Raw genomic sequence first — 14,474 nt, forward strand, 5'->3', positions numbered from 1 at the left:
CATATTATAGTATTCACAAATTAGGCAACATAACAAAATTTTACAGTTTTAATTACTAAATTCTACTGATGACTATATGAAATTGTATCAGTAGATTATTGATGAATGTGTTTTAAAATAATATATTATATTATACATACTTGAGGACCATATTTATCAAAAGGAGAAATAAACCATTTGTTTGGAGCCACACATATTAACTGCTTGAATTTTAAATCATTTGCAGAGCCCATTGAACTATGATATTACCGATTATCAATATTTGTAGTAAAGTTAACTTATTGTCAACTCTCTTGACGAGATACCGTGTACCAATAAACTAACATCACTAACACATCTAACTATCCTATTTAAAATAATATCAAGTGTAAATTCTATTCAATTATACTCAAGGGACAGTTTGAAATAAGATTGCAAAAATTTCAATTAACTTTCTGACATAATTATGAATGACATTGCGTCGAAAAATTGATTAAATACGATATTATTTTGGCCGATATACAAGTGCACTTTAATAATAAATTAATGTTATTTTAGAAGATAATTTGTAATAAGCAGAAGGAGAAAATATATATTAAACTGTATTTCCTTTTCATTCTATGTAAAAACAATGTTTGAGTTATGTTTTGTTTTCCTTGCTTTATCTGCAAATATAAAGATTAACGTACCACTAAATATAACTTAACGGATCGTTTTTTAAACCGGATTTGAAGGATTTTAAATGAAATAAACATGGAGATGCAATTTTATCAATTTAATTAAACGTAAATATATATGTTTTGCTGTTGTATATCTGTTTTAAACTTTTTTCGTTATTAAATTAACTTTCATGATAATAAAAGTATAAAATATATCTCATATTTTAAGTTCTTCTGATTATTCTAGTATTTTGTTATCAGTTTGTTAGGAATTACTTGATTTAAATGAATATAATGAATGAATATAATAAATATTCATTCATTCTATTTGGATAATATACTTTGAATATAATTAATTTCGAATGGAAGCAGAGACAAGAAGTTATGGAAAGCGTTATTGTTATTATGTGCCTGCATATATTTTGATCATCCTATATTTATTAGTCAAAATACGAAGAATGAATGTAAACAGATGTTAAATAACCTAACCTAACTGTTCTATCCAATGATCTTGTCATTTTTCCAGATAAAATAACACTTTATCATTTAGCACTATTGAGTTATTTAGTGTACGCAGATTCGAGTCATGATACATTCAAAAGTGCATTTTTGACATTCATTAGAAATGTATGGTGGTGCTGCTCTGTCATATCCCATTTGTCTGTTTTAGTATTGACGATTTAAAAGTGATATTTTTGACGTCAATGACAAATAATTCCCTGGGAGACTAACAAAGTTCGAACACAATGAGTTATAAAACTTATTGAACGAAAATCAAGCGTTCATCTCAATCATGAGTTTGACTCAAAGAAAAGCTTCCTTGAAACGATACATACGTAAATAAAATATCTCGTTGAGTCGTATCAAGTCAAACGTTGCATATGTCTGAAGATGTGTGAAATTCTTAATATTTTTTTCAAGGAAGTCAGGAGGAATAAATTTGTCAAAAGAAACCAAGATATATGAAACATATAAAGCCTTATATTGTTTTGAAGCTAAAGAAATAATATCAGAAAGGTGGAATAAAGTAACATACATTAATTCTAATATTCACAAATTACTTATTATTCATATTATAGTATTCACAAATTAGGCGACATAACAAAATTTTACAGTTTTAATTACTAAATTCTACTGATCAATCATGATCATCAATCTCAATCATGAGTTTGACTCAAAGAACTTTTAGACAATGAATCTACCATGTCACAAGTCAGTGAAAACGATGGCAAAAATCCGTGAATGGGGCTTCGAATTATTGCTTCCTCGTCCACAGTATGCTTCAGATCTGACCCCCAGCAACTATTTACTGTTCTCAGATCTCAAAAGAATGCTTGCTGGGAGAAGGATTTTCGTCGATCGCCGAAACTGAGGTCTATTTTGAAGTAAAGGACAAATCATACTACAAAAATGACATCGAAAAGTTGGAGGGTTGCTGTAATCAGTGTATCACCCTTGAAGGGAATTATGTTGAATAAAAAAAAACTAATTTTAGCAAAAAAAATGTTTTACTATGGTAGGCCGGGGACTTTTCAATTGACCTGTTAAGATACGACAATGTGGCCATAGTTGTTTAACATTCAGAATAATAGAAAAGGGGAGGGAGCATGTTCGAAGTCTTGTGGCACCAACATATTGGTTGGGAAGTAGATACTCCTCTCTAGTACCCACTATCGGTTGATGATGAAGATGATGATGTTTTAGGTTATGGGTTAATTGTTGATTCGTTATGTAAGTGATATTGGTGTTTAACATAGTCTGACATAGTCAAATGGTCGCTCTGCACTGGCCAATACGATTACTGAACTTGTGTAAAACGGATCTTGTTTCCTAACTGGTTTAGTGCTTTCTGTCTTTCAGCTGAGGCCAAAGTTGATCCAAATATAAATTAATTAATAACGAAGCGTAAAAAAGTGCATTCAATTTTAAAGTTAGTCTATTTGTAGTTTGAATAATAAAAATAATTCTAAGATACAATAGCAGGTCTACCAAAACATGTAAGTTTCTATAATCATTAATCCAATATTATTCTGTGTTTTATTAAACAATTATTTACTAACAAACAATGATTTTGCGATAAAAATATTTCAACATAAGTAAAATTATAATTTTCTTATAGAAGAGCTCTGACACTACTGACACTAATTTATCAATATCAAGGGTGTTAGTGTTGTTAAGATTGGAATAACACATGCTTCAAATTCAATTAAATCAACAGATGGCTTACTCTAAGCTATAATTAAAAACTGCGTTGAAAGTCATCGCTTGTTAGTAATAAATTAATTTTAGCAATTTCATCAAACACTTCTTTAACAGAATTAGAAATGGTTATTCTAATATGGATGCCTTAATAGCCTGAAGAAGCTTAACGATCTAGAATCGGAAATTAATTTGCTTTAAAACTCTTATAATCGTAAGAAATTACTTCTTCTAATTATTACTGGTTTTTAGCACTATATCTATTTATATTGTCAATCTTCTAGAGAAAAATATATAATTCACTTTATCAGTGCAAGATCTCGATAGCCATGAACGATACTTCAATAAAGATAAAATATGTTTTCTGATTATAAGCAATAACAATTTCTAAAAAATCCTTTTTATCACCCCCTCCCTTGATATCATTAATAACTTAAACGTAATAATGCAATAAATAGAATTGAAAGTGGTATGTCATCCAATAAAATTATTTTTATTTTATCTAATTTGATTGTATGAGAATTGGGCGGGGCAAGTTTCGATAGGATATAAATCTAATTGTGAATGTAATGGACGCACTTACTCGTCAATGTATATAAGGAAATATTCTTTAACAAATAATTTTGAAGCAACAGAATATTAAAAATTTGTAGAATAGTCGATTTTTTATGTTAAAGCATTTATATTTATTTCAATAATTAAATCGTATCGAATATAACAGAAACATTAAATTGTAAGCAAAAACAATAGAAATTTCATGCATTAAAAATTATAAATTATTTAATCAAAATATTATATATTTCATATCATAATTTAAAAATAAATAAAACATTGTTCGCCATTTATTCACAGTATTTTTTTAGCCATAGAATAGTTTATAAATGTTATACTATTTTATAACTTTCACCAAAAACTAAACGGTATATAATCGTCAATATAATAAATTATATTATTAGAAGTCATTCATAATTGCTTCATGCAAATGAGGAATTGTCAGAATCTAATTCATGAAAGTATCTAATTCTAAAAAATATATTTATATAAAAATGTATGAGCATTATTATTTTTTAAATTAGTTAGTTTAATTAACGTTTAAAAATATTTTTGTATAACTTACATTAATCATTGTAACTTTGTTAGCAAATTGATAGTATAAAGGCAGAAATATTTTATATTGAAACATTAACAAATTGTTTAGTGATCGAAATATTTAATGCCATAAAAAATGATAAAATATAAAAATCGTAGTAATATTCATAAATAATTAATTTTCATGGGATCGATCTCTGGAAAATCAATATCTGTTACTCAAGAAGATGGAATTTTGATTCTTTGCAATTTTTTAATAAAAAAATCAACTCATGTTATTCCGCATTCGTTATATTCGTTTATTTTTGTTTCATCGGGTTCCCGTCGGATCGTTTCGAAGATTTTGTTTTAAGGATATTAAGCAATTTAAAACCAAACAATTTAAAATTGAATATTTTCCATCAAAATTTAAATTTTAAAAATGTGTATGTTTATGAGCTATGCATTAGTAAATATTTGAGATACAATGCTGAATGATTTTTAAACTTTTTCTTTACAGACTTTGGACACCTTTAACATAAATTTGGCTAATATTTTCTTATAGCAATAGTTCTATATTACCCATATATGCAATAATTTAATATTTTTATTAAGCAATTGTTGAGGGTCGCAGATTTTTCGTAAATGCTATTATTTACATAAAATATAAAATAGAGAAAGGGTGTTAAATCGATCTTTAGACCAATATCATTATTAAACCAAATTATTACGGTTTCTCGAAATTTGACTATGAACTTAAATAGGTCCTTTTGTAATGTGTGTAATTTAATTAAATTATTATATATTTAATATCATAATTTAAAAATATATAAAATATTGTTCGCCATTTATTCACAGTATTTTTTCGCCATAGAATAGTTTATAAATTTTATATTATTTTATAACTTTCACCAAAAACGAAACGGAATATAATCTTCAGTATAGTAAATTATATTGTTAGAAGTCATTCAGAATTATTTCATGCAAATGAAGAATTGTCAGAATCTAATTCATGAAAGTATCTAATTCTAGAAAATATATTTACATAAAAATATATGAGCATTATTATTTTTTAAGTTAATTAGTTTAATTAATTTTTAAAAATATTTTTGTATAACTTACATTAATCATTGTAACTTTGTTAGCTAATTGATAGTATAAAGGCAGAAATATCTTATATTGAAACATTAACAAATTGTTTAGTGACCGAAATATTTAATGCCATAAAAAATTATAAAATATAAAAATCGTTGTAATATTCCTTAATAATTAATTTTCATGGGACCGATCTCTGGAAAATTAATATTATTTGCTTGTTATGTCTTCTTTGTCTGAAAATCTTTTACTCAAGAAGATAGACTTTTCATTCTTCCCAACTTTTAATTTTAAAAAATCAATTGGTATCATTCTGCGTTATTTGCCTAGTTTTGTTCCGTCGGGTTTCTAAACTTAAAAAATCGTTTCAAAAACTTTGATTTGAAGATATTAAGCAATTTAAAACCAAACAGTAATCATTTGGGATACAATGCTGTATGTTTTTAAAACTTTTTGTTGACATACTTTGACACAAATCTTGATAATAGGTTCTTATATTTGTAGTTCTATATTGCCAATAAATGCACTAATTTAATATTTATGTTAAGCAATTGTTAAGGGTCGCAGATTATTTTTTAAACACCATTTTTTACACAAATTATAAAATTGAGTAAGGGTTTTAAATCGATGTTTAGACCATTGCCACTATTGAACTGAACTACCACAATTTATTGAATTTTAACTATGAACTTGAATAAGTCTTTTTGGTTGTAACTTTATCAAAATTTATTAATAATATTTTTCATAAAATGAACGATCGCATGTTTATTAAATGTAATATTTCTTAGGTTGGATTTATTTCAGGTAAATTTTAGTATGGCGTGTTTTACTCATGAATAATCTGCTAATGTAAAAGAAACTTTACGAACCTACCTATCTTAATATTGACTTTAGAAGTTGGGTAGGTTGAATAAAATATAATCGTTGTAATGCTGAATAGTTAAGATTTTTCGATTTTTAGTGATGAAGAAAGCAGTTTCTATTTGCTACAGATGCTAATAGATGGTTGGTTTAATATTTAAGTGTTATTTAATGATAAATCCTTTTTTGAGATGTTTATAAGGGCACTAACAACACTGTTCACACTCTACACTGTCAGTTTAAACAATATATTGGTATTTAGTTTCTTATACTGTACCCTTTCCGGTTCTTCGTCAAGTTTGATAAAGGGCGAGATACCAAATGTGTTCCGCGAAAAGGAAATGAGCTGCACCTCGTTTAGGTACTTTAGGGTTGTCGTCTTCGACATACCGATTCAGTCGGAACGTGTGATATATGTGATATATCGGACTGCGAGCGTATTATTTTATTTTTATGCTTTTATACCGACCATTACAAAAAAAGACACGGCTAATCTGCGTTTAATATTAAATAAAACATCACATTTTTTTCCACGGCCCGGCGACGCCAGTCCACCTGATATACGATGCTTGTTTTTTGACGTTCACACGTCATTTCATAAATCTCCTATAACCTGGACCAATAAAAGTCCTCGCCGGGGACATTTTTAATATAAATCACCTATCAAAAAAACGCAGACGCTCGTACAGCATTATTGAAAGACTCGAAAAAATATTATTTTCGTTCGGAGTTTCTGCCCAGGTCCAGCTCGCATGGTTTCGGAGGGTCCGAAACCATGTGAGTCAATGCTACTTATTAATGGTGACATTTCCACGCTTTGGCAAGATTATATAGTGATTCAATCAGCACTTATTTAAGAACAGTGTTATCATCAACGTTCGAACTAATAGTGTGACATTTATAAAACATCTCGACATTTTTATGTTACGAGATTTTAATTTTAAACAATATTATTTTTTCGTGTATTGCTATATACTAAAAATAATTCGTATGCTAACTAGTCTAGGCCTTAATTTTTGTAGTTCTTCTTCGTTTAAATTATATTTGAAATAGAAATATATTTGGGGGCTTTTGTGTTTTTTAGAATCAAATGCAAACTGATCTTAAGTTAGATAATATCTCAGATTAGTATAGTTTAATATTCTAACTGACAAACAAGACATTCGATACTGCATTTTATATGATTTACAAAAAGTCTAATATTATATATGATCAGAAAAACTTCTTTATTAGCCAGTCAGACAAATATCTCATCTCAAAATACTCAAACATTTTGCTGCAAAATAACACTTAATTTAACGTTGCTTGTCCCAGAAGATACTTGGATTTGGTACTTTGACTTTTTTCGACTTCTGTTTCGATCATTGTTAACTCTATTCACTTGAAGCCTGCATTTTACTAAGATGACGCGGCTTGTAGAAAAAAAAAATAACAATATTATCGACATATTTAAAAAAAGTTCGACGTAGTAACATGCATTGTTAAAATGCTTGAGAGTTAAGTATTTTGTTAATATCAAATATATCAGTAAAATTATTATACTTTAGCATATGCGCATGCAGATAACCATATTTACATTGAGAATAATATTTATATTGTTAGAGCTTGAACTTTGATTTAAAAAAACTTAAATATCAAATTAATGTGTTTATAATATACTTCATAATATTTTAATGACATTATAACCTTGAACATTAAATATTAGATCAAGTATCCAAAGGAAATAAAACAGTCCTTTTGTTCTCTTAATCTAGAACTCTTTTTTTTAAATAGATAACAATAGATACATAACTATTGTCTAAATATGTTTTAAATTCATTTTTAATAACATCTGACCCGAATATCCATAATTAAATTTCCCTATAAATAAAAATGATCTATAAAATCTGTCGTTGCTTATTACTTATTGGTAATTTAGAACGTAAAGTGGCAACAAATATTCAATTTTAAGGCTTATATATTTAAAAGTTAATGATTAATGTTTTAAAAACATTATATACTCAAAGAAAGTTGTGTGAATGTATTAGCTATTATAATTATATGTATTAGTAAATTATAATTAATTATTGAAGTAAATTTAATAAATAGAAAATGGTAAAACATTATTTTTCAGATAATAAAATATTAATTTATTAGTAAAATATTATTTTTGTTGTATAACTCCTTTTTACTCATTGAGTGGATACAATGGAAACTACTAACGAAAGTACCAGTACTCTAAAATGTTTGTGTAAAGCTACCAGTTTTAAGATGTTAGAATGATGGGTTGATGATTCTATCTGACTTTTTATTTTCATAGCCTTGTTTTTTTTTTTTGGTTTTGTAATCAGAAATTTAAGTAACATATTTCGCAAATACCTTATTAACTATTCTCTCAACTAAAAAAAGGGCTTTGATCATTTTGAGTTCATTCGTTAAGGAAATTAAAATTGAATCAAAAAATGCTTTAAATATTATTTTACAAATCGAATTTAACAACTATTTCAACAATTAGCAAACATAAGATATATGCAAGAGAAATTATTCTGAAACGGACATAATAAATTTGGAAAAATTAAATAACCAAACGCTTGTTATTTCACCTCTTGGTTTTTTTATTACGGTATTAGGAAACGTGTTAGGAAACAGGTATATGGGTACAGGTATATTATATATATCTATATAATAATAATAAAGCAAAGCAAATATCTGTGTCAATAAACTTTAAAGTATATTTCGTTTAATAAATATTTTTAATAATATATCTTGTTATATCATAAATCTTCAAGACCATAACATTATTGTAAGAGTTAAATTATTTAATTGTTTAAGTGGTAATTATTTTTTCTTAAAATAAAATAGTGTTGCTACATAGTAAGACTAATTTCTTTGAATTTGCAGTAATTTCAAACAAGTAATTTATTTGTACGTCCAAACTGTAAATATAATATATATTTAGAGAAGTTGGACGTAATGCTCATTAACAATTTGCTTGTATGTTGTTAGTGGAACGTTAAAATATGTTTCAGTTTAAATTATTTATTTTCACTTGAAAATTCTTCCAACTAGATAAATTTTGACATTTCACAACAGGTTGCTCAGTAATCTTGACGTCCATACCTTATAAATATTCTTTAGTTTGAATCAATAGAGTTTGTTACGTGTTATTTTTAAGGTACTTATATCTAAAACGCAAAATCATTTAAGAGGAAATATGCTGACTTTATGCGGAGAAATTCTATTGTTATACAGTTGATGTCGATGTATTTTACACCAAATTATAGTTAAGCGTCAGAAAAATACGTACGTGTGTCACTTTGATATATGTTTTCAATGTCAAGTGGAAATTCTTTTAGACAATAAAATAATTGATTGGATATAATTGGTAACATATCGATTATGAATTTAGATTTCACTGATTATAATTTAATTTGCGTCGTATTTTAATTTGTATGACAGGAAATTTAAAAAACTTACATAAACTTGTTAAAACATTTTTAATTAATTTTAGATAGTTTAATTAAAACATAACTAGTTCATAAAAAGCACGAATATCGGGTTTAATATCATTACTTCTATTTAGATTGATTGAAGAAATATCAATTAGTGAAGAAGTAACTATAAAAACATCATTAATTTGGTTACTGGCGTGCTTATAATGATTATTTCGTACTATATTTTTTGAGTTTTGACTATAAACAGAGACAAGCATTTATGTTCTACTATGAATAGAACTCACGGCGTCATACAAACGAAACTAAAGAGCTTATGACTCTACCCTCTACATGAGTGGGACAGCTAAATAGTTTGTTTTATAATAATATTTACTTATTAATTGAACTATATATTGAAATAAGGTATGCAGCTAATTGTTAATAAATATACATATACTCAGTGTAGGGTAGTGTCTTGGAACCACTCTTATATCTGCGCTACACTTCCGATATCCTAACAATAAGTGAGGCAGTATCTGGAATATTTGCTGACGATATGGTCTTTATGGAAAAAGTATATCTCTGCCTAAAGCTATAGAAAAACTTCAAGTGGTAATCGGCAAGATTGCTAAATAGAATAGAAATTGGAAAGCACAAGACAGAAACAATTTTAATAGTAGGTTAAGTTAGGAACATGATGTTAGACAAAAAGTTGATCAGATCAGTCTTATAATATCATGACTATATTGGTTAGTTAGAAAATACTCCCAAGTGACCTAAAATAAAAGATATTGATTTATCAATCAACGATAAAGCCCATTTCGACTTATAGACTGCAAATATAGGGTTGTACCTTAGTGCAATGATGTCTTAACGTCTAGTAATCCAACGCTGCTAAAACAAAATTTCTCGGTTAATTACCAATGCTTTACGTACCCAACGAAGAATTATATAATGATCTTAAATCAAATAGATCTACGAAGTTATAAAATATTCCGTTGTAAAACATGACAGAAGTTTATTGAATCGCACCAAAAGGAAAGCAACTTTTGCACTCACTCCTGGGCAACCCTCAGGAAATCGGATTTGGCAAACCAAACCGCACGAACTAAGATGTATAAGTGTTAGTGTTAACTTTAACTTAAGTTAGTGTAATTCAATTTTAATTTAAAAAATACATACTGACGTATTTATCCCGCCGTTGTCTTGCTTGTATTAAGATATAAGTACAAATGAAAATTAGTCATATATTAATTTATATTTAAAAGTGTACCGAATATAAAAATTGTATTTTTATACCGAATTCATCAATATTAATTTGTAGTAGTTTTTGATTATTGATACATAATTTTTAACAATTTTATCACAACTTTAAATATTCATCTCTTAATTCTGAAACTAACTATAAAGTAAAATAAGACATAAAGAATATACATTATTTTATTATTATTTATTTAGTTTAGTATTATTTTTTCTCGAGTATTTAGTGTATTAATTCAAAGTTTAATTTGGTTTATTTATTATTTACCATATCGAATCAACGAAATCAAATGAAAAATAATGAAATAATATTATTTTTTCAGAGTAAATCATTTTAAATAAGTTGATGCGTTGAGAACTAATTCATTTGTTCAGCACAGATAAATGCTATATATGTAAATATGCTATATATGTTTTTGTTTCGACTATACATGATTAATACACCAAAAATACGTCTTCAATGCTACATAGGTTCCTTTTATGGCCACACCAACACTAATTCACATTCATCACTATTATTACAGAACAAACATGGCAATCAAAACGGGTCCTACCGTTTCATCTTCTTCGAGTTTGAGAAAGGGTGAAATACCAAATGTGTTACGCGAAAATGAGATCAGTTGCACCCCGTTCAGTAACTTTTTGGATTCCTTCGACATGCCGGATCGGTCGGAGTGGTGAGTGAGATGTCGGAACTGCGAACGTCTTTTTTCAGTTTTTTGCTTTTATACCAACCATTAAATAAGTGAGACACCGGTCGGTATTTAATATTAAATAAAATACAATATTTTTCGGTGGTCTGACGCCAAAAAGTTTGATATATAATTCTAGTTTTTTTGACGTATACATTTTATTTCATAAATCTCCCATAACTCCGACCAATAAAAGTCTAGCGGCGGACATTTTTTTAAATATAAATTACGTATCAAACACTGGGACGTTTAGTCCAGTGTTATTGAAAGGATTTATTTTGCGAATATGCTATCAGAACGTGGTTGGTCAAAAATTACAAAGCGATTAATCATTGATTTTTTCCTGGGTGTTCTACGTATTGAAAACGCCACGTAGTTTTTCCTAAATAGACTTCTATAAGACGTAATAGAGCACGTGATTTTAATTAATTATTTATTTAAATACTAAAAAATCATATAATTAAAAAAATGTATCAAGATAGTTAAGACAATAATTCAAAATAGAATTATTATTCCAGAATATTAATTAAATAGTCAGTAATAAGCACGGAATTATATACATAGTATAATAAACCTAAATAATATTGCTCAGATGCATTTTTAGATATTTCTGAAGTTTTGATAAGGTACGACAGACGCGGCTGTAAGTTAGATTACAAAAGCCTCTCTCATCCGCACTTTCAGGTACTAAAATATTATCTTACAGTTAGACAGTTTACTATAAAGTAAGGTAATGAACACAACAATTTGCGTTTATGTCGTTCGTCTAACGTTAAAATATGTTTCAGTTTAAATTATTTATTTTCACATGAAAATTCTTCCAACTAGATCAATTTTGACATTTCTCAACAGGTTGCTCAGTAATGATGACGTCCATACTTTTTAAATATTCTTTAATTTGGACCAAATAATATTTTTTACGAGTTGTTTTATAGGTGTATATATCTAAAACACAAAATCAATATAAGAGGGAATATGCTGACTTTATGAAGAGAAATTATATTGTTATATAGTAGATGTCTATGTATTTTACATCAATTTATAGTTAAACGTCACAAAAATACGTACGTGTTACATTTCATATATGTTTTCAATATCAAGTGGAAATTCTATTGGGCAATAAAATAATTGATTCGATGAAATTTTGAGGAATTGTACATCAAGAGGCTTCATACAATAATTCAAAATAAAAATATTGTTCCAGAATATCAATTAGTGGTTTCATAATAAGCACGGAATTATAGTTAAGTTAAGTTATTTGTAAGTTAAACTACAAAAGCTTCTCTCTCATCCGCACTTTCAGCTACTGAAATTTTATATTAGAAATAGACAGTCTGCTATAAAGTAAGCTGATCAACACATTCAAACCAGTATATCTTACTAGTCAGGAGTCTTACAAGGCAGTGTACTGAGTCCAGTGTTGTATATTTTATATACTGCTGATCTACCGACCACAAAAATCACTACTGTAATACCAATAATAACATCAAAGAGACTTCAATAAAATACGGTTGTGATTGAAAACTTGTGATCCATCTATTGTGTACCTTTTGCAAATTTAATATATCCGTTATTCAATGGTTCCAAAATAAAGTGCTGCATGCTATAGTCGATGCTCCGTACCAAATCTCTCACAAAGTGATACTGGGTTATATCTGAAATCTATAACTAGTATTATTCAAAGTGTTAGTGTTAAAGGGTGCGAAAGAGTGTATCTGCACCCCAAGGCATCTATCAATCAGCTAAATGGGAGCGATAGCAGTGCACTGTGAAGATTAACGTTTATTACCATGTGGTTTGATTAATGGAAATATATAGATTTTAGAATAAGATATTTTATACTGAAGATAACTTACTCAAGTGATATTTTTTTTATCATGTATATAATAATTATCACAACAAATATTTGTTACTTGTAGGGTATATTATTGACCCACTAATCATAATACTAATGTGAATACATTAATTGAAGAGTAGTTTAGTTAATTTAAAAATATTTCTAACAGTTCTAGATTCTGTTGGTAGAATCATAATTACCAACTTATAACCGATATTTACTCACAGTGTCTACTTCTCAATTAATATGGCACTAATAGTAGATTAGGACTTCGCCGCCGATTATTTATTAAATTGTGAGGTTGATTATTGGTCGTAGCTCTTCTGTCCTCAGAGATTTTAGAGTTATTCTTCCATCCAAATATATTTTTTGAGATATTTATCCACTAAAATTAGTAACTTGCCTATTAATAAAAAAAATCAGTATTCAAGCATAATAGCAATGCAAAAACACTGGCCAATATAGATGACTTTTTTCGAAAACAACTTAAATAGCCTAATAATGTTACAGTTCCCTTAATTGTTTAATCACTTTTTATAGAATTATTTTTTTACTATAGTTTCTTTATTTGTGGTGAATTTTTTTCAGTGGTATTATGTAATTCTTTTTAAAAACTCTGGTGGTATAAAATCCAATTTCTCTATACAATAATATTTTTTAATCTTGAGATAAATTAATGTATATCAAAAAGCCCATTCGCATTATATATAATATAGCCCATATTTAATTAACGGCTAATCTCAAGGAGGTTTTATATTCGGATATTAGCAAACTATCAATAATAACTCAAACTACTAACTTTGGACTGTTGGAATGATGACTTGAAAGATTCACGGAGGGTTTTTGTTAATTATAAAATCGCTTTACCGCATTTTTACTTTTATAACGGCAGTTTGTATTTAATGATTGACACATAAGTATCAAATTTAATTTATAGCAATATCCCATGATTTGAGTTGGGTTCGAAGTTTTAATTTCGTATCTTCGAGGCAGATTTTTATAAATTGAAGGTATAAAAAAGTTCACACCTGCCTGATAATACTGATACAAACTCGCTATTATTTGAACTTTATGTTGTCATTCATGAGATATATAACATTTTAAATACAAATAACATAACTGGTAGCGTCTTCTATTGTTGAACAGATAAGATTTATATTTTCGCTCGAATACGAGACTAATTGATAAACATTTTACATATTTTATTTTATTTACAAATGCATTAGTTAGAAAATATATAAAAACAGAAGATGTCAATCAATAAAGCCAAAAAATAATAATCAGTGAGCATAATCAATAAATAAATGTCTTAGCCATTAAGTATAAGCTTAATTAGTAATAAATTAAGTAAGAAAACAAACACATCATTCAAACGTTAATTCGCGGTAATTGAAATATCAATACGGCTAAA

The 14,474-nt window shown here is 27.5% G+C and overlaps 1 protein-coding gene across 4 annotated transcripts in view; it reads right to left on the reverse strand.

Moving 5' to 3' along the window:
• The window catches only part of TpnC73F (Troponin C at 73F), a 47,867-nt gene that overhangs the window by 14,456 nt on the left and 18,937 nt on the right, over positions 1-14,474 (reverse strand). Inside the window, exon 1 of one of the 4 annotated variants that reach the window (XM_076397507.1) lies at positions 11,089-11,243. The exons of 1 other annotated variant lie outside the window; for it this stretch is intronic. In XM_076397507.1, the coding sequence (XP_076253622.1) occupies positions 11,089-11,193 (105 nt within the window). In that variant the 5' untranslated portion in view covers positions 11,194-11,243. Of the gene's footprint in view, positions 1-140; positions 296-6,138; positions 6,369-11,088; positions 11,244-14,474 lie in introns of those variants that run through there. 2 more of the 4 variants (XM_076397505.1, XM_076397509.1) reach the window with 2 other exon arrangements.

Source organism: Rhynchophorus ferrugineus, unplaced genomic scaffold (genome assembly GCF_030347505.1).
Source record: "Rhynchophorus ferrugineus isolate W39M unplaced genomic scaffold, kcgeb_rfMv2 rfM2, whole genome shotgun sequence".
NCBI classification, from domain to species: Eukaryota; Metazoa; Arthropoda; class Insecta; order Coleoptera; family Curculionidae; genus Rhynchophorus; species Rhynchophorus ferrugineus.